Source organism: Tubulanus polymorphus, chromosome 4, assembly GCF_964204645.1.
Source record: "Tubulanus polymorphus chromosome 4, tnTubPoly1.2, whole genome shotgun sequence".
Lineage (NCBI taxonomy): Eukaryota > Metazoa > Nemertea > Palaeonemertea > Tubulaniformes > Tubulanidae > Tubulanus > Tubulanus polymorphus.
In genome coordinates this window covers 11,373,264-11,394,509 of record NC_134028.1, presented here as the reverse complement: position 1 = coordinate 11,394,509, position 21,246 = coordinate 11,373,264, and the positions used below count along the sequence as shown (strand labels likewise).

The 21,246-nt window shown below is 34.8% G+C and overlaps 1 protein-coding gene across 3 annotated transcripts in view; it reads right to left on the bottom strand.

The window, feature by feature from the left end:
* Window positions 1-6,975: 6,975 nt before the first annotated feature.
* Window positions 6,976-21,246, bottom strand: part of LOC141904606 (nucleolar protein 11-like) — a 40,846-nt gene continuing 26,575 nt past the window's right edge. Inside the window, exons 10-15 of one of the 3 annotated variants that reach the window (XM_074793219.1) lie at window positions 20,440-20,526; window positions 12,923-13,001; window positions 12,603-12,692; window positions 11,241-11,348; window positions 10,890-10,962; window positions 8,935-9,072 (exon numbers count right to left, since the gene is read on the bottom strand). In XM_074793219.1, the coding sequence (XP_074649320.1) occupies window positions 10,897-10,962; window positions 11,241-11,348; window positions 12,603-12,692; window positions 12,923-13,001; window positions 20,440-20,526 (430 nt within the window). In that variant the 3' untranslated portion in view covers window positions 8,935-9,072; window positions 10,890-10,896. Of the gene's footprint in view, window positions 9,073-10,889; window positions 10,963-11,240; window positions 11,349-12,602; window positions 12,693-12,922; window positions 13,002-20,439; window positions 20,527-21,246 lie in introns of all 3 variants that reach the window. The other 2 variants (XM_074793220.1, XM_074793217.1) reach the window with 2 other exon arrangements.

The following is a 21,246-nucleotide window of genomic DNA, read 5'->3' as shown; positions in this document are numbered from 1 at the left end:
ATTATGAGTATAATTATAATATTTATATTCTATATTAAATTTAACAAAATATATATATATATATATTTTATTAAAATAATATTTAAATATAGCATAAATAACTTAAAATCAAACTCTTACTGTTTTTTAAAATGAAAACATGTGTAAATCATATATTATTACACTCATCCATATTCATCCATTCATCCAATTCATCCAACTCATCCACTCATACACATTCAAAATTCTATAATATTTCAAATTAGAATTTTATTTTATAAATAGAATATAAAAATGAATAAATTATATGTTTTCACTTAAAGCATAATATGTATTTTAATACCTTTAATACGTATTTAATACATTGATATCTCAACCCCTGTTTAACTACGTATTTAATACATTGATATCTCAACCCCTGTTTAACATAAATATAATTTACTCATTTTCATACATTTCAACTAATATATTTTATATATTACAGTTTCAATAGTAATATTCATTCATCTGATAGATTTATTATATATTACAGTTTCAATAATAATATTCATTTATCACACAGATTTATTATATATTACTGTTTCAATAATAATATTTATTTATCACACAGATTTATTATATATTACTGTTTCAATAATAATATTTATACTTTTCCAAATATATATAATAAATCTGTGAGATAAATAAATATTGAAACAGAAATATATATGATAAAACTATTTATATAAATAGTTATAATAGAATCTATTTTTTATTTTTACTAAGTGAAAACATATTATTTATTCCTTATGAATATCTATACTATAAAGCAGAACGGACGGTATTTACCGCGACACATTGTAGGGAAATTAATGCATGTATTGAAACGTCCTTTTACTGATGCTTAATACCAGTTTTTCCCGTCGTCAAGTTACATGTTTTAAACAGATTGGTTGTCCGAGGGAGTCACAATATTCATTTTAGGCCCGGGCTGAAATTTGGTTAAAAAAGATGTGTTCGCCATCTAACAGTAAAGTACCGTACTATGCTTCTGTAGTAGTACTATAGTAATTTACTGACCTGACCGACTTAGGATACACAACGCAGCATCAGAACAGTACGACAGTACAGTTCTCTCAACACTGTGATTTGTGCCTCAGTTATGAATTTCGGGTGTTTAAACCATTGGTTAAAACATTCATTCACACAATCTTTGGATCAAAATTAATATGATTGGAATTTTTAGCGATGTTCTGACCGTGTTGCCCACCCATATGCAGCGTCTCAGAATGGTTCTTAGAGGGGGACAGGCCCATTGCGTAGTTTTTCAGAATGGTTCCATACCACATACAGGTTACCGGCAAATAGGGAGGCCCAAACGCAGCCTCTCGGAATGGCTCTGGGGGCTGCGGATGCGTGCGTTGGTGGTAGATTTTATAAAAGAGCGTTCAAATAGTACATACGGTTTTTTGGGGAGGGGTAACAAATAATGTACCGGTAGTAACTTCGTACGGGGAGGGGGTCAAAGAAAAAGGTACGTATTTTCTAACGCTCTCTTGCAAAATGTATGAATATACGATATAAAAAAAAAATGTCAAACAGTGATACAAAATACCGAATCCTAATATCATCGTCGAGCGATTACCGTACCTTGGTATTTTTTCAATTAATGGCAGTCCCACAAGTTAAGCATGATATCATGCAATTCGTTGGTTGAATGGAGGGGCTTTTAAATGAACGTACGGGTGGTGTGGTCAATATAGTAAGTGCTCACACAAGAAAGAGGGGGCCTAAAAACCGCTGGGGCCGGTTATCTACGGTTAGTTATTTGAACAAATGGTTTTGTACCACAGACAGGTCAGACGGGGTAGGGGAGCGCAGGTGTGGGGGCGGTTGAAAGAACTCTGAACATTTGAAGCATTTAGATTCATTTCCAATTAAAATGAATGTATTTCATAAGCAAAATGCAGGATGCAGGATTTATGTGCCGAGGTGGTGTGCTCACGACCAATACAACCATGCGCAACGACAAAGCCGTCCATTGGACGGGTATTCAGCTAGTAAATTTATAAAATAAAATATATATATATATATATATATATATATATATATATATATATATATATATATATATATATATATATATATATATATATATTACTTTTTAACACATGAATTGGAAGAATAGTATGAGTATAAATATAATATTTGTATTCTATATTAAATTTAACAATATATATATATATTTTATTAAAATAATATTTAAATATAGTATAAAATTGATAAAATAACTTAAAATCAAACTCTTACTGTTTTAAAAATAAAAAAACATATGTAAATTATATATTATTACACTCATCCACACTCATCCTTTCATCCAATTCTTCCAATTCATCCACTCATCCATCAATATGTAAATAGAAATTAATCTTTTTCATCATCAAACTTAATTTGAATTATGTAATTTTTCATCAAGTTCATGAATATATTTATGATTCCTTAAACTCTTTTTATTTTTATATCTTTATTGCATATTTCACAACACTTAATATTATTTATTCGATCTGAAATATAATTTACGTTATCTTTTAATTCTGTATATCTAATCTTGCAATTATCATAGAATTCTAACATCTGTTTCAATGAGTAAACTGAGAATGAAAATAAACCTGTAAAATTTAAGATTTAATATTCTGTTGATTTCTTTAAATAAGGTGTAATAAATCTAATATATTTTCACTCATTTAATTAATTATTCGATTAATTCACTAATCTGATTCAATAACTTTTTTGTTATTTTTATTTCCATTTAATTTTTAATTTCTTACTCAATTTTATATTTTCATTCATCAAATCTTTACTGATAATTTCATTATAGAAATATAATGCAGCCAATATTAACCCTCCTGCTAAAAGATAATGCTTCAAATCACTTTTCCCAATTGGAATGCTGAAATCTTCCATTTATTTAAGAAAAAAATTAAACAGTTTATAAAATATCAAATAATTAGAGTTGAATTATTATTTTTGAGTTATGATATTTTGATTTAAGATGGTGTGATTTATTGCTTCGAGTATAATATTTTCCACAATTACATAACACTTCATTAGGTTCATATTTAGGTGTTTCGATTTTATTCTCTAAGTTACATTGAACTGCAACATCTTTGAATGATTTTTCATTTGGAAAGTCGGGGATGAATCTTTTCTCTTCTACTCTGAAAAACATTACATAGCATTCTCTGAAAGGACAAAAACGTAAGTGTAGAAATAATGATTTATCTGAATTTTCATTATTAAAAAGTGATTGTATTTCATCTGTAATTATTAAATATTTATCTATTTCTTCTATGTTGTGAATTTTGGAATTATTGTATTGAATAAGATTTTATCTTTATCATTCGATAACTCTATCATTAGATAATAATTTTTAAACATTAATTCAGTAATATTTTTCACTTGAAAACGGAAGCGTGCAATTTTAATCAAATCTTTAATAGGAATGAAATTTTTAATTGTAAAATATTTTTCTAATTCATTTAGATCGATATCTTTGAACTGTAGTATCTGTTCATTCATTTATAAGTCATTTTTTTATTAAAACTGATATTTTCTTCAGTACTCGTCATCTTTTATATTATTTAACTCATTACTCATATTTCTAATATGAGTTTTAGACTTAAAATGTTCTTTATGACATCTTTTTTCACTGAATGATTGATTACATGTATCACATTTATATATTTCTTTTTCATTCTTTAATTCATCTAATTTATTTTCTAATATTTCATCTTTATATTCTAACTTTAATTTATTCTCTAAGTGAGATTTAGTTTTATTGTGTCTTGATTTTTTAGATTTATCTATATTGATTTTACATGTCGGACAGTAGTACTTATTTGCTTCCATTTTAATATCAAATTTTTTATTAAAATTGATATTTCTTTCAACTCGTTAATTACTCGTTAAATGTGTTAAAATCAAGAATTAAACACATTTAAATATTAATATATTCACTGATTTCTCGACGCAAGTTTTCACTTGTTAATTACTCGTTACTTTTTATGTTAAAATCAAGAATTTAACACATTTAGATTTATGTATTCTCTGATTTAACACATATAGTACTGAAAGTAAGGGGGAAATAGTTGTTTTATATCAAAGGTTGAGTTGAGCTTGCTCGACCCGACCTTTAGTATAGAACAACTATTTCCCCCTTACTAACAGTCCTCTCGAGAAGCAAGAATGTGTTCAGACGTTACACGTTTTAGCTGAACCAGATATAACCGATCTTCGAAATTTTTGGTCCTTAGAGACGCTAGGGATTGAGAGTGCATCCTCCACTGAAATCAGTTTCTTAGATGAATTTTAAAGTTCATCTATTGAGTTTGAGGATGGTATCTATTATGTAAGACTACCTTGGAAAGATAATCACTGCGATTTGCCCACTAATTATGCTGTAGCTAGAGCTAGAACTCGTTCTACGGTTTGTTGCGTATTATATCTAAGACTCCTGGGTTATTAGAAAAATACAATGGCAATATAAATGACCAGATGAACAGAGGTTTCATTGAGCTAGTAGAAGATCCTTCATTAATTAGTAATATTGAACACTATATTCCGCGTCATCCCGTTTTTCGTGAATCAGCCACTACACCGATGCGCATTGTATTTGATTGCAGTAGTCACCAGTCAAAATCGTCACCTCCGTTGAATGATTGTTTGGATTCGGGACTATCATTAATCAATGCCTAGAGTTCTATAATTATGCGATTTAGGCTTTTTCAGTGCGGTATTGTGCCAGCTGACATTGAAAATTATTACATCCTTCTGAGCGTGACGCCACCCGATTTTTTTAAGAGTACTATTCGGCGCGACTTGCTCGCCATTTCTGTTAAACAGTGCGATTATATATCATTTGAAGATGAACGATTGCATTCTATCTCAACAATTGTTGAGAGATATACGTACGTCGACGATATCGTGTCCAGCGTTTGTTCCGATGAGGAAGCTCTGCACTTCTTTCACAAATCCTGTCGTCAGCGTCTGTCGGAGGTGAATTTTAACTTAAGATGCTGGTCGTCTAATTCAGTATTATTACAAGATGTTGCTACTGAACAGAACGTTTCAGAAAGTTCCAATCTGGTCACAATATTTGGTTTCAATTGGAATATTGAGAACGACCAATTGGGGTTCGTCTTTCGTAATCTTTCAACTGATCAGAATTTACTAACCAAACGTATAATAATGCACAAAACGGCCTCTATATGATCCGTTAAGGCTGGTTAGTTCCTGTTACGGTTCGTGCTAAGTTACTTTTCCAGAAACTTTGGAAACAGGAATTCGGGTGGGATGAACCATTACCTGTTGAAATTCGTGACTTGTGGCGAGATATTATTTCTGATTTCCATGAAATTCTGCGTATGAAATTCCCACGTATTGTTCTGAAATCCATCACGTTTGAAACACATCTTGAATTGCACGTGTCTTGTGATAGCAGTACAGTAGATTACGGTGCAGTCACCTATGTTCGATGTTTTGTTGACTGTTCTGTTGTCAGGCTAAATCTAGAGTAGCCCCTGTTAAGGAATAGACAGTTCCTAAATTAGAATTAATGAGTGCTGTCATGAGCGCGATTAGTCGAAAACGTTAGAAAGTCTCTCGCTATCGCGGTCACTCGCCCAATTCCAGTTTTTGCATGGAGCGACAGTCAGATTGTGTTAGGCTGGCTACGTTCTGATAAAAAGTTACCGGTCTTTGTGACGAATCTAGTAAAGGAAATAAAGGGAATTTTACCAGCCGATATTTGGTATTACTGGCCTTCCAGTTCCAATCCAACTGATCTGTTGTGTCACGGGGATGTACAGCTATCCAATTTAAAGAAAACAATTTGTGGCATAAAGGTCCTATTTGGCTCATTGATGATGTTTCGAGACTTCCCCTTGCTAACCAGCATGGCGAATCAATTTGTGCTTCTGTCGATTCTTATGTAACAAACGTTAAGAATTCGGAATATAGTTAGAATATCGATCAAGTGATAGATATTCACGAATATTCGTCTATAACCAAGCTCTTTCGTATTACTGCTTCAGTTCTACGCTTTTTGAAAAACGTAAGATGCACGAATTTGCTGTTTGAGACTAAACACCCAGCTTTGATTACAAAGAACACGCTTTTATCCGACTTAATTGCTCGTAGTGCCCATGTAGCTGTATTTCATTTCGGGATTGCGACAACTGTTGCCAAAATAAGAGAGAAATTTTGGGTACCTCAATTATGTCAGTATATTAAACATCAAACGCGTCGTTGTGTCACTTGTCGTTGATTACAGGGTCGACCATACATTTTGCCTGATCCACCGCCTTTACCGTCGTGTAGAGTTGCAGATTCGCTTGTATTTACTTATACAGGCGTGGACTATTGCGGACATCTTACTGTGAAAGTGGTAAAAAGTGTTCGATCTGTTTATTTACTTATGCTGTGACACGAGCCATTCATATTGAAATAGTTAACAATGCTACTGCCGAAGAATTTTCATTCGCTTTCAGACATTTTGCTGCCAGACGCTCGGCGCCAAGGATGCCCGTGTCCGATGATGCCTCTACCTTCGTCGGTGCCCATACTGGATTAAAGCAGATTTAGACTCAAAAGTTCCCCAGTATTTAACTTCAAGTCAAGTGGACTGGAAATTCATAACCAAGCGAGTGCCTTGGCACGGAGGCTTCTGGGAACGCATGATCGGTCTAACAAAAAATGTGTCTGAAAAAAGTACTAGTATAACGTCGGTTTCTGTTGTAGAATTGTATATGGTATTAATAGAGATTGAATCTTGTCTAAACGATCGACCTATCGTTTATGTATCGTCAGAGATCGTTGTGTTGTGTGTCGTTCGTTTCATCGTTTCTACGGAATTCAACTCTACAATATTTTCCAAATAATAAAAAGGTTGACCGGAGCGTCCATACCCATGCTTTTAATAATATTCCATCAATTGTAACATTTATTAGCTAAAATACTATAAATTTGATACAGACAAGGTTGCTTTTAATTTTTTGCTACAGCGAGAACTGAACGAGATCAGTTCGAGATGACGATATCGATCGATCACGGTAATTCATGCAGTAGTTACGTCAAACTGTAAAAATGCTTTTAGACTTGCCCGGGCAATTTTTTATTGTGATTCATGTCGTTTCATTCAATGAAATAAACAAAAATGAAGATAGTGCCGATTTTCCACATCATCGACTAACATTGGTTGCATTTCAGGTTCGGCAGCCTGCTGGCCCTCTATCATGCTCTCAATAGCCAGCGCCAAAATTTAGTGTGTGTGGTCATGAGAACAAAGGACCTTTTTGTACATTTTCCATAATCTGCCGTGGGGATATATATTACCAGGGGAATAATATAGAACCCGGAAACATCGGACTCGGGGAATAAAAAGAACCCCTTTTTGTATAATTTCCCTTGGGGGAATAAAGGACCCGGGAAATATAGAACATAGGTATGAACCCTAATAAACTTTATTGACAACATCAATGACTTTTACTAACATCAGGCCCTTCTAAAGTAAGAAATTACGAAATGGCCATTCTTTCGCGGGTCCTGCTAAAGTATGAAATGAAAAATGATAAAATTGTCATTTTCTTCACTACATAGCAGCGGTTCTCATGGAACTGGCTTAAACGTGCGCACCCGGTTCCGTGTTGTGGTCGAGACTACGATACCATCAGGTTCCCAGCATTAAGAGCGTCTTGCCCAGGCCATATGAATTTCTATATAGCAATTTTTCTAAAAACAATCAAACTTGGAAAGCTTTCCACCTAGGCTAAACGAAGGTCCTGATCTAATTCCCTTGATTCTAATCAGGCTAAATTTTAGGCCACAGATCTGACCAGGGTAGATACAAGAACAAACCAAATGCCAAGACAATATATGAAAAAGCATTGAAAACTTGTAAGAAACAAGAGCCCCAAGGGGCACTATGGCACCCTGTCAGCTTTAAATAAACTGGCAAATGATGCATTCTGTGGGTTATATTTGTCAACATACACTCCCAGCTCCGACTGAGTCGGCCTATAATTTACACATTACAATCATCTTTTCATAAGTAGCACAGACAGGGAGCAGGCAGGAACAAATACATCAGATCAATCTTTCCATTGGTCTTATTGATTTGAATGCGAAATAGAATTGAATTGTTTTTTCCAAAATTTGCTCAATAAAACCAAATTGAATTGGATGTTATATTAGTTCAATAAAGTTAAATTGAATTGGATTTTATACATTTCCAGAATAAAATTTGATTGAATTTACAGTTTGAGCACATGGCTAATTAGTATATACAGGTCATTCATCCGATTTGAGAAAAAGCTATTTTCCACGACTGCATAATTGTCAATGATATTTTCTGTAGTCTAAATAAAATTATTCCTCCCAAAAACCAAATCAACTAAAAATTTCACAGAAATCGATCTTGATATAAAATTTTTAATCTTAAAATAATACCCGGAAGTAAAACAGTAGACGAACACCTGCTGATTTCTGTGGCTAAACCAATTATGGAGGAATTTGCCTTGTGATTGACTTTTTAAAACCAACAATTTTGCGTTCAGATTTTCGCGAAAAAGGTCATTAAAGTTTTAACGAGACCCGCCACCCTTATTCAAAATTCAGCTCGCTAGGATTTGGAGAATGGATATTGCTTTAATGAATGATTTGTATGCATATATGCTCAGTTGCATAGTCAAAGGGCCTTTGCTCTGGAAACAATGTCATTTAAATTTGCTCAATTTGTAGAGTAATAGCTCAGCCTACGGCTGCCCTAAAATAAATGCAATTATCCACTGAAATAGGCTAGAAATATTGACCTATTGACCCACTGAATTTCAAGAAAGTACATCAAACAGATTTTTTAGTTAGCCTCAACCTGAATTTCCAAACCAACAAAACGAAGAAATATCATGTATGGATATCTATTGGCTAAAAGAAAGATCAAGGAATATGAAGTATATGGATGTTGTAAAGACCGGCATTCTTTTTCGTTGGTATCGTACAATTTTTCTTGAGTTGTTGAAGTAATGTTTCCAGTGTAACCAACTCACTGTAGAACACAACCTAAAATGAGATGATTATTGATTAGTTCAATATCAACTACAGTCTACCTCTATAATTTATACCTTATAACCGAAATACGGTATACGTATATACCGTAGAAACTTATCCGAATGTCATTTAAAACCAAGGGATATCCATGCATGCCTGCGTGCATAAAAAGACTTCAATGTGTTGAACAATCAGAGAAGAATTAAGTGGCTTGAAATTCCATTCAAGTTTCATGTCGATGTTTGCGAATGCGATCTGCTTATCATGGATCTAAAGTCCATGGCTATATCTAAAGGATCTCATATTAATGAATAATTTTTTCCGCCCTCGTAATTTCTTTTTTGGTTGACTGTTTTGGGTAAATATCTTATGAAGAAATAAAACACTAAAATAGACTAAAGTAAACTAGAAATAGAAGTTAGATAAAAGTTTTTTGTGCCACTTTGAAACAGGCACTACAGACTACTGTTAGCATATTGTGTAGGGCTATGATATGCCTTTATGTAAGTGTTGTCATGGAAACTATCGATAATTCTTCTCACCGAGGATAATTACATTGATTCGACTAATTGGGACCAAATAATCCATGAGATATAAGTGATCTACGTTATAAAAAATACGGTACATTCGAGTTTTTTTTAAGGCCTAATGGAAGGAAACAAAGTCCAAAGGGGCCCTATGGCCAGCCAGTCAGCTGTTCATAAAATGGCAAATGATGCATTCTGTGGGGTATATTTGTCAAAATACACTCCCAGCTCAGAGACAATACCTATAATTTACACAATACAATCGTGTTTTCATGAGTAGCACAGACAACGACTGGAGCTGGCAGCAACCAATACCTCAGATAAATCTTTTCCCAGTCTTATTGATTTGAATGCGGAATAGAATAGAATTTTCCGATATATGCTCGATAAAACAAAATTGAATTGGATTTTATGTTTAATTTGTGCAAGTAAATAAAATTGAATTGGATTTGATATTTTTTGCAGAATAAAATTTTATTGAATTAGCAGTTTGAGCACATGGCTAATTAGCATATCAAGGTCATCCATCCGATTTTAGAATAAGCTATTTTCCCGAACATTACATAAATGTCAATGATATTTTCTGTAGTGCAAATAAAAATATTCCTCCCAAAAACCAAATCGTCTGAAGATTTCACAGAAATCGATCTTGAAATACAATTTTAGATCTTAACCCTTTAACTGGCAATCGGTCGCTAGCGACCGATTTGAATAGACCAGCTATAGTGAATAGAATAGTCAAGTATTGATTTCAGTGAAGCATTCTAACTCATTTTCCTATCAGCAGATGGCGACACCAGACGGCCTACAATGTCTAACAAGGCAGGAAAGTGATATTTCATACATTTGGCATGTAGAAGGGGGTATGGAAACCACGTGTCACGTGGGTCAGATTTCGAAAATTGAGAATATCGTTAGTAGTAATGGCCAATGCACGAAAGACGTTCTCTAGTGAGTTTGGCTGATCTTTTGGACATAGTAATGAAAGATTCTGATGATAATTCATATTAGGATGAATCTCATGACAGTTTTTTATTATGGGTGGCCCAAAAATCTGGATGACCTTGGGATCTGTGACCTTGGAGTCAGACCCTGAAGGTAACACCCAAAGTTCGCAAACATGGTATCATTTGAAAGCTTGTGAAAAGAGCTTTCATAAAATACATACAGTATGGGGTTATCCCTCATATCTACTGAGTTATTAAATTTTCCCCTTGCAAGGTCCAAAATCTCTCATAGGCCGAAAAATACTTGCCAGTTAAAGGGTTAAAATAAAACCTGTAAGTAAAACGGTAGACATACCGTGGGTTCATGTGAACACCTGCTGATCTCTGCCGCTAAGCCAATCACAGAGGAGTCTTTGCTTTCTGATTGGCTTTTTAAAACAGATATTTTTGCATTCAGATTTTCGCAAAAAAGCTCATGTAAATGTTAACGAGGCCCTTTTTCAAAATTCGGCTTCACAGGGGAGTGAATCTACGGTAAATCCAATGATGTTACATCTGAGGTAGACTGTAATAGTACTGAAGAAGAGTAAACTAGGGGTTCAGGGTCACACTAGTTTATTCAGGCCAGGTAAAGGTTAAACTAGCCGGGGAAACTAGCTTAAGAGTAAATTAGCTTAAGAGTTGGACACAATGCTGGAAAGGATACCTGCGACTCCGTGATTTGATGAAGTTCTACCAAAATTGATCTCGCATCAGTAGAAAGAATTAACTGAGCAAAGTGAGCATCCAGTAATAAACACAACCAATCAACAATCTATAATCGAAAGAGAAAAGAAATGATTTCAATAGTATTCTTTAAATCTAGCACTAGTCATACCTACATAACCTACTTAATACTGATCTGGACATTATTCATGATTAACCTATACCTGTAAACCCTAAGAGAAATAATATGATATTAAAGATCAAGTAGCACTTAATCTATCAAAATGCTTTTTACGATCTTATTAATAAGTAAACTAATCCATGACAAAATGTTATTCTTTCACACTGAACTTGAATATATATATATATATATATGGGTTTCAAAATTAAATAACAGGTGTGCAAATTACAGAATGCACATTGACTATTTGCTATGCGGTTGAAGTCAACTGGCTCTACTACGAATACACCATACACACTAACCATGTTAATCTGGATAAGTTTATTTGGCTTTTTCCATACTCAAACAACAATTTCACGTCTTTCAAATGGGAAGTACGAATGGGATTTTGCTATGGAATGTCTACTATGCCGAAAATCCACATTTATCATGATACTAAATAGCTCATTTTGAGGTGATTTTCATGCATCAAATTTTGAAATGTCAATGGATTCTTGGAGCATGTTAGCCCCATTTTCCAGCCTTGACTAATGACGAAATAGACTGCTGCCCGTTCTTTGTTCACATCATGGGTCAATGGACCAGGGTCCAGCAATACCATTTATGATCTTCAGGAGCATTAGATTGACATAGTTTGGGAAGAAATTATTTAGGTCAGATCGTATCCGTCCAATAAGCCGATCATGATATTTTAGGGTAAAAATCTGGGGCTAGAAAATCGGCTTATTAGCCAGAAAATACGGTAATGAACATATTATATTATTATATTATATATATGAACATATTATATTATATTATATATATTAGTGGGTGTACTATAAAGATACTATATAGCTGCGAACAAATGATGTTGATTTAATCAATTTCATATAGGCTACTGCATACTGAGAGCACACACATGCTTGTGTTTATCACAGAGATACCAAGAATAGCACAGACTGCAGGCTGTAGGTGAACTTTGTAAACAAAGAAAATAAATAAATTACAAATTTAGGGCTAAATAGTATCCTTTTTCCATCAGTCAGATATCAGATTATTTATAAAGAAAAATAGCATTTGGCATTAATAACGAAAAGTACAATTTATTGGGCATGTGCCCTTTAATGAAACTGATCAAGCAGGCTGGAAATTTGATCATTATTGGAAAACAATTTTCTCTACTTATCAACCAAGTTCCCATACCTGTAGAATAGTAAGCGACTTTGTTTCAATAAAATCCAAGTACGATTCGACGCCGAATTTCAACAGATGATGCAGATATCTAAGCAGCAACTAGAAAATCAAATTTTACAGCTACATAATATACGGCTGGTCAAACTTGAAACCAATAGCTTTTGGATTCATTGCAATCAATTGAAACTCCTTTTTAATATTTATCGAATTGCATAAAGTTCATGAAGAAAAAATAAGGCATACACAGCCCTTAAAGGGCTAATACTCGTTAAAATGGCCAAAATAAAGATACAAAGAGCTATTGGTAAAATGCAACGACCATAACTTACCAAAACCTCAGTGAATGACATTTTCCGAAGTGATTCGACAAGGAATACATCACTGAATGGCATCGTCAAAAGGGTATTTCTATCCATGATGTGAAGGAAATCAAACTTATAGTCCAGGGACATCATCCCCCTAGGAAAGTGGTATGGAATGCTCGACAATCAGACACTTTCAAAATTTCTGATTCCCCGGTTTCTGTGTACATCAATGGATGAAATGGCTTGCAGGCTAACAGGAACCTTGTTCCAAAATCACACAATTTAAGAGAAAACTCTCCTTAACTTTTTGACCCAAATCTATAGATTTTCATCAATTTTACTACGCAAGCCCATGCATACCCAAGTTATCCCAAACATGGATGCACATGCTTAGTACAATGATGAATATCCATGGATTTGGGTTAAAATCTCTGGTGAAATGTGTACGTTCAAAATCTTGCTATGGGATAACATACACAGTTGAACTTATTTTGATCAAAATTGTCTTCATGAAATATGACTTAGCACCAATGTACATGTATACAGAAATACCATATTTTTACATTATTCAATGCCCCTGGTGAATATATACAAAACCAGCATTGAATTTGAAACTCACAACGTCCATAGAACAAAAAAACAAGTTGCAATAAATAGTAGTTAAAAATCATACATATCAACGGAAAATATATAACTCCCATTGTGGAGGAAACAAACTGTATAATTGTCATAGGGTATATACTCCTGCCTTTAATACACAGACTGAAATTGACAAGTGACAAGTCAAGTCCCTTTGAAAAAAGGAGGGTCTCATAATTCGTGTCCCCCCCATTCCTTGAAGCTTTTGGGTCTTTTTTGTGAATCCTGCAACGCAATTTGGGACCGTTCATTAAGTACATATGCAAAAAATAAGACCTTATTTCAAGGTCCTACCTTGAGTACGCACATCGTATGGGCCTCTTGAAGGGATTTACTAGGATACAGCCTTTTAAAAAGGGCAATGAATTCATTATAATGTTCCAGACTCATTCCATGGCTGAACTAATAACTACAGATGAATAGCCAGGCTACTACAATATTAAACAATAGAAATTAGAGCACTTTGATTGTTTAATTGCGTACGCTTTGTGTGAAAAGCTACCTAGCTTTGTACGCAGATCATACGCTTTTGCCGTTGAGGTCCTACCTAGGGCTTGCGTACATACTTAATGAACGGTCCCTTAAGGGTATTTCAAAGTTGGTGTAGCACTCACAGTTTAGGTCCAGAGGAGACTGGGGCAAAACCTCTTGTTGAAGAATAGAAGAAAATAAACAATGAAGTGCTTGCAACTGCCGTTCAAATCATCAAGAAATGCAATAACCGACACGGTCCTAGAAACGATTCCCAGGTTGGAAAGGAAACAGGCAGGTCCTTATTGAAAACACTTGGAGCCATACGAAAGTCAGGATCAGAGCAACAATTTTGCACCAGTCTATATATCTAGCCAATCAGATGTGTTGTTTTCACTGGCAGATTCGCTCTAACACATCTGACTGACTAGATATATAAAATGGTGGCCGCTGAGTGGCAACCTGTCTACACAAGAAATCGGGGGTGAAATAGACCAAGGGTCTGCGGCCAGGGTTTGTGTTGGCATGAGGCACTATCAAACCTGGGAAGCAAGGATGGAGAAAATCGGGCAACTAGAACGAGGCAAAGCCTGGAATACCCCGGCCAGGAAATTCACGGCCACATAATTTATGGTAAATGCATCAGAAATATCGAGGCAACAATTATTTCTATAAGAATGATATTAAACAACGTGTACAAAGTGTAACAAGAAACGAAATTCTAAATATGGACTTTCCTAAATTTACATGAGAACCGTATTTTCCGGTGTACAAGTCGACTCGGTGTATAAGTCCAGGTCAAATTTTCAAAAAGTCGAGTCACTTCCTCATGTGTTTACAGATGTCACCTTTGAAGACATTGCTATGGTCATTCTCATAGTAGTTGAGTCTTTACCACTGTTTGCAATTAATCATTGGGATCGGTTGTTTCTGATAGTAAATCACCAGATTAGTGCTCATCGATTGAATCCACATGTTGAATGTATTGTGTATACATTGAATGCCGCGCGCCTGTAGTCTAGTGTTAGACTGCTGCGTATTGATTATTGGCACACTGCCACAGCAGCGCGGCTATATGAAATGCTGTACAATTATAAACGCGCATGCTTTTCTTTCTCATTTCATTTTTAATATCAAGTTAATTTTGAACCATTTCCAAACTATAAGAAACTATTTTTTCAACATTCTAAATACTAATTGGTATACAAGTGTAGCCTAACATAAATTATTATTTCATTTCATCATGGCAACCTTGAACTTTTAAACTTAACTTTTAAACTTGATGGGAGAAGACTGACCTTTTACAGACAATTAGATCGAAAATTAGGACGGAAAATATCATGAAAACTAGAGCCCCAAGGGGCTCTATGGCCAGCCAGTAGCACAGGACAGTGACTGGAGCTGGCAGGAACAAATACTTCAGATAAATCTTTTCCCTTGGTCTTATTGATTTGAAGGCAGAATAGAATTGAATTTTCTGAAATTTGCTCAATAAAACAAAATTGAATTTGATTTGCTGTTTTACCTTGTTCAACAAAGTAAAAATGAATTGAATTTGATATTTTTTGCAGAATAAAATTTGATTGAATTTGCAGTTTGAGCACATGGCTAATTAGCATATCAAGGTCATCCATCCGATTTGAGAAAAGCCATTTTTCCCAGACTTTCTGCACAAATGTTAATGACATTATCTGTAGTGCAAATACAAATATTCCTCCCAAAAACCAAATTAACTAAAGATTTCACAGAAAATCGATATTGAAATACAATTTTAGATCTTAAAATGAAATCCCGAAGTAAAACGGTAGACGATACCGTGGGTTCACGCGAACATCTGCTGATCTTTGCGGCTAAGCCAATCATAGAGTAGTCTTCGCATTCTGATTGGCTTTTTAAAACAAGATATCTTTCGCGAAAAAGCTCATATAAATTTCAACGAGGCCCTCTTTCAAATTCCGCTTCATAGGGGTTGGAGAATGGATAATGCTCTAATGAATGATTTGTATGAATATATGCTCAGTTGCACAGTCAAAGAGCCTTTACTCTGGAAACCATGTCTTTTAAATTCGCTCCATTTGTATAGTAATAGGCTCAGACTATGTCTGGCCAAGAAATGTCTTTATTCAAATTATGAATGGAAACGCATACCTATCTTCGCCATGAAGTTTTTGGCAGAATTTCAGAGAATCCGTGCTCCGAGTAATCAAAAGGCCTAAGATGTTCCCCTTGATTGAATCCAGAAGTTTTCATGAAAATTTGTCTATTGATACGATCTCCATAACACACAACTGCATGACGATTCATCATGAATATACATGGTAGGTGGTCATTCATTTATTACAAACGCATTAGGGGAGGGGGAGGGGTAAGTGCAATAGCGTACTGTAATGAAAAAATGGCCGATCTTGCGTACAGAGGGGGAGGGGAAAAAAATTTAAATTTCATGCGTACCTAATAAATGAATGATCCCTAGCGGGTTTTCCCACTTACTTAAATCTGCGAGCAATTATCTGAACAGATATGGTGGCCATAATTTGAACCACATCAACTTAATCTTTAAAAGGGTTCTGCCCTAAGTTTTGAGAAAATTGGTTGACAATTGCAGCCTTAGGAGTGGTTAAATCGTTTATCATGTCGGCCTACTAGTGTGAACTGCATCAACCCAATTTTCATAAGGTTCTGTCTAAAGCGATACCTTAGTCGTGTTCCAAGTCAAACTAGGGGTCCAGGGACACCGTGCCAACATGGGAAGTGGTTTCAAATGCTCAACAATCTAACGATTTCAATATTCAACTCCCCCTTGTGACCATATACAAAAACCAATAATCTTCAAACTCACCATAATCATAATCATAGAACATGTCAGCGAATGTCCCAAGTGGGCTAAAAAAAATTGCCTCTAGTTTTTTATGCCGACCCCCTGGTGGCCACAATTTGAATTGAAGGAACCTGATTTTGAAAAGGGTTCTGCGTACTAAGTTTGAAAAACCAGTCAACCATTGCAGCCTAATGGCCATTAACGTTTTTCATATCGGCCCCTCTGTAGCTCTGTAGCCCTAGTTGTGTACTAAGTTTGAAAAATATTGGTAAATTCCGGCCTCTATGTCATTTTTTCATGTCACCATATGGTGGCCATAATTTGAATCGAATCAACTCAATTTTGAATAGGGTACTGCTCAAAGTGATGCCTTTGTTGTGTACCAAGTACCCCCTCAACCAAAGTTGAGCCAGGGGGCATAAAAATGTAATTAGCCATAAAAATTGATTTAGCATGTCCATTACAAATCAATTTCTGAGAGAAAAAAAATCCATGATTATTTTCTTGAAACAGAAAGCTGTATTATCACTTGATTTTTTGGAAAGGTTACGGAAAAATCAGAACAAGCTATGCTCTGGTTAAGCCTGTTACCAGCTCACAAGGATATTTGCCAAATTGGATTTGATCTTTCATTTGTTCAATAAAGTAAAATTAAATTGGATTTGAATTTTCTTTTTGCAGAAAAAAGTTTGATTGTATATGCTATTTGAGCAGATGGCAAATTAGCATATCAAGGTCGTGCATCCGATTTGAGAAAACGCTATATTTCCTAAACCTTGCGCAATAGTCAATGATATTCTCTGTAGTGTAAATAACAATGTTCCCCCCAAAAAACCAAATCAACTTAAGATTTCATAGACATTCAATCTTGAAATACAATTATAAATCTTAGAATAAAAGCTGGAAGTAAAACAGTACACAATATCGCAGGTTCACACAAACAACTGAATTCTGCGGCAAAGCCAATCATAGAGGAGACCTTGCTTTCCGTTTGGCTTTTTAAAACTGATATTATTGCGTTCAGATAATAACCTCATGTAAATTTTAACGAGACCTTTTTTCAAAATTTAGCTCCTTAGGAATTGGAAAATGAATAATGCTTTAATGATTGATTTGAATAAATATTTACTCAGTTGCATAGTCAAAAGGCCATTCATCTGGAAACCATGTCATTTGAATTTGCTCCATTTGTATGGTAATACGCTCAGCCTACAGCTAGTCTAAAATAAAATAGGGTTCTCCTTTTCATGATCCAACTGTGACGGTTTCAGTGTTTTCATTATTGATTTACTTATTTACTAATTGACTTATTTATGTATGAGCGGTAATGCTTTTATTTTGTAGGCATTCTTCAGTAAATGGTGTTGTGGTCTATAGTCTGTGGTTTATATTGTGTGTCATGGTTGTCGAGTTTTTAGTATGTACTTATTAGGCTTGGTCGGGTTTGGTTCTTTAAGTACTGGGTTGGATCTGATATGGGAGAACTTTGGGGTGGATCTCTGTGTGAAGCAGTAGGCTGTGTGCAGATACTGTGTTGGATAGGAGGCTTGTGAGCCAAGTGTATATATGATTAATTTATTATTAGATTTATTTTTTTTATATATTATTCTATGTCGTGTTATTTATTTTAGTTCTAGTGTTTGATGTGAAAAATATACGCGTCTAATATAAAAGGAAGCTACGTAATTCGTCACTAGCATCGAAATCGTCACACGAACATCATGTCAAAAATTTCTAAAGATTCCATCCACTGGCTCCTGCTCATGAACTAGGGTTCAAGGGAGACCATGCCCGCTTGAGAAGTGGTTACCTTAACAATCAGAAAATCTTAACATTAAACACCACTAAACATATTGAGAAATGAAACCACATTCATTGAGACTCACCACACCTTGAAAACTCACCACATTCATAGATCATGTCATGAACTACAATTTTGCAATTGATAGAGGTAACAAAATATGCCTAGGTACCAATACATTTCTCACGTTGTATATATGCCCCTGGTTAGCACATACAAACTAGAAACAATCTTTCTATGTGGTCGGGTTAGAAACATTTTTGATCGAAGAAGCTCAGTGACAGTTACGAACACCAGGCCACTGCCACGTGGGAACGCAACTTATACACCGATAAGAAGGTCACAGTCTGCATACTCTCAAAGCTGCCGCGCCAATCCGTAGCTACTCTGTTGGGTAATCGTCTCATCGATATCCAGTGCAATTATGAAGTAGGGTCAAATAGATGATACCCGCAGAGAGGCAGGATCGTAGTGAATGAGCCGCATCAATTCACGGGTTCGATTTCAAGTATATACTACACAATGCTTTTTAATGCAAATTACTATTCTTTAAAATTAATCTGCATATACAAACGTTTTTCCGTCAAGATGACCCTGGGCATATGCATCATTAATTTTAGTTCAAATATTTTCGTAAAAATCTTTTTCTATCAACAGATTACCCTTTATCGAAATATTAACAGCTTTGTTGATTTTGAAGAGCTACACCTGTTACTAAAACGAGGGCACTATCATCACAGCTCCGCGTAAATATTGCAAACTACGGTACCACAGTACAAGATGCTAATCAATCTTTCTCATCTTTCTCTGAATTTTAGTAAGAGTTGATCGGATGACAACAATTAATTTAATTTAGTTCTTAACTTTTGAAGTGAGGATCAGAAAACTTTACTAGTCATGTGATACATGATGAATTGGTTTTTGGAACACAAATCTAGCTGATTACGCGCATGAGAAGTGCTGGTTTGATGTCCTTGCCCAGGGCTCATATCATAACCAAATATACGTTGTTAATTTAAATTACATCGCAAAATGTTTTTTTAGGCCTTCGATATACAATACAACCAGAAGCGGCACACCTCAAAGAGTAAGAATTCTTTTTTTAGAAAGGCCGATCACCACAGCCATATCGATGCGCAAAAGTCAAGGGATATCCCGATATGACATCAGACAGGAAGATAATTATGATTTTACAGAATTCCTTCAATTTCTCCTTTCAGAAATAAATTCATTCTTTCTTTTAACAAACTCAGGAAAACGCAACAAATTTCAGACTGACCGAGAAAGTTACAAAGCTATCTTATGTCAAATAACAGAGAAAAGTGGGAAAATGAAGTGCTTGCACGTCGAACCACTAAAACATTGTGGTCGGCTCAATGCCGACCACAAAAATCAATGACCTTGAAACCACAATCTTGGATTTGCCGAGCTATAATTTTGCAATTTTTGGAGTTACAAAATGTGCCTAGGTATCAATATAATATGGAAATTCTAAGTTATTCCGCTATTCAATGCCTCTGGAAAAAACGTGAGGTAATAGATTGGACTACCTCAATGGACACTGGGGTACCTTAAATCTCATATTTTTGTACATCTTTCTTTTAAACCATTCTTCAACCTTTACCCTTTATTTTATTGATTTAATTGCAGAATAAAATCGAATTGGATTTGATGTAAATTTTTTCAATAAAATACTCCTTTCTGGAGACAAGTTAAGTCTGACAAATAGCGCTAAGCGTTGATAATGGCTACAAGTGAAGGCATACATGAGTGAAGGCATACACTTGCTAGATTCGAGCTGAATAAGGATACATTGTCTTGAATTTATCACCAGATAGATAGCTCTTTCTTTCTTCAATTGAATTCACTAGAGACGATATATCTGTGTTCGATAAATTTCTGTAAAAGAAATGCAGGAAATGAATAACTGTACATGATATAGGTCAGTAAGTTGCTTTGAGTATAATATGAGAAAATTTCAATTGACAGAACTAAATTGTGTATTTCCAAACAATACTTTTTCTATGGTTTTTTACCAGCATTCTCTGATTTCAGATTGATTGTCAACGATTTTTCTATACACAGCCAAAAACCCCCAACCAGTAATGAAAATGGCAAAATGGCTTGAACTTGTACCAACAGGACCCAAAATCTAATCAATTATCAGTTACCACATCTTGTACATTACAATTGTAGAAAGATAGGGAAATCCGTTCAACAGTTTAGGCACTGGGGCACAGAAAACACTGCGGACAAATGGCAAAATGAATACAGTATGCATAGAAAATGGGCAACTCCTACAACTGAAATGAAAGCCCCCTTATGCTACTACCGAATCCCTTCATTTTGTGATTTTTACCGAAACAATCCAAAAGACGGCTCTAAACTGCTTAGAATTCTGTGGTGTACTTCTGAGAGTTGAATAGAAAAATCATTGCCAATCAATTGATATTAAAAAAATGAGAAAGGACACAATGCTTAGATAAAAATATGTAGGCAAATTCCAAAAAGCGTTCGTTGTAATACATCAAACTAAGAATAAACTTAAATTGTGTTCACATTTGCAGGGATGAAAACGGAGTAGTTTGAAAAACGCGGAAGTAAGTAAAACTACGATAA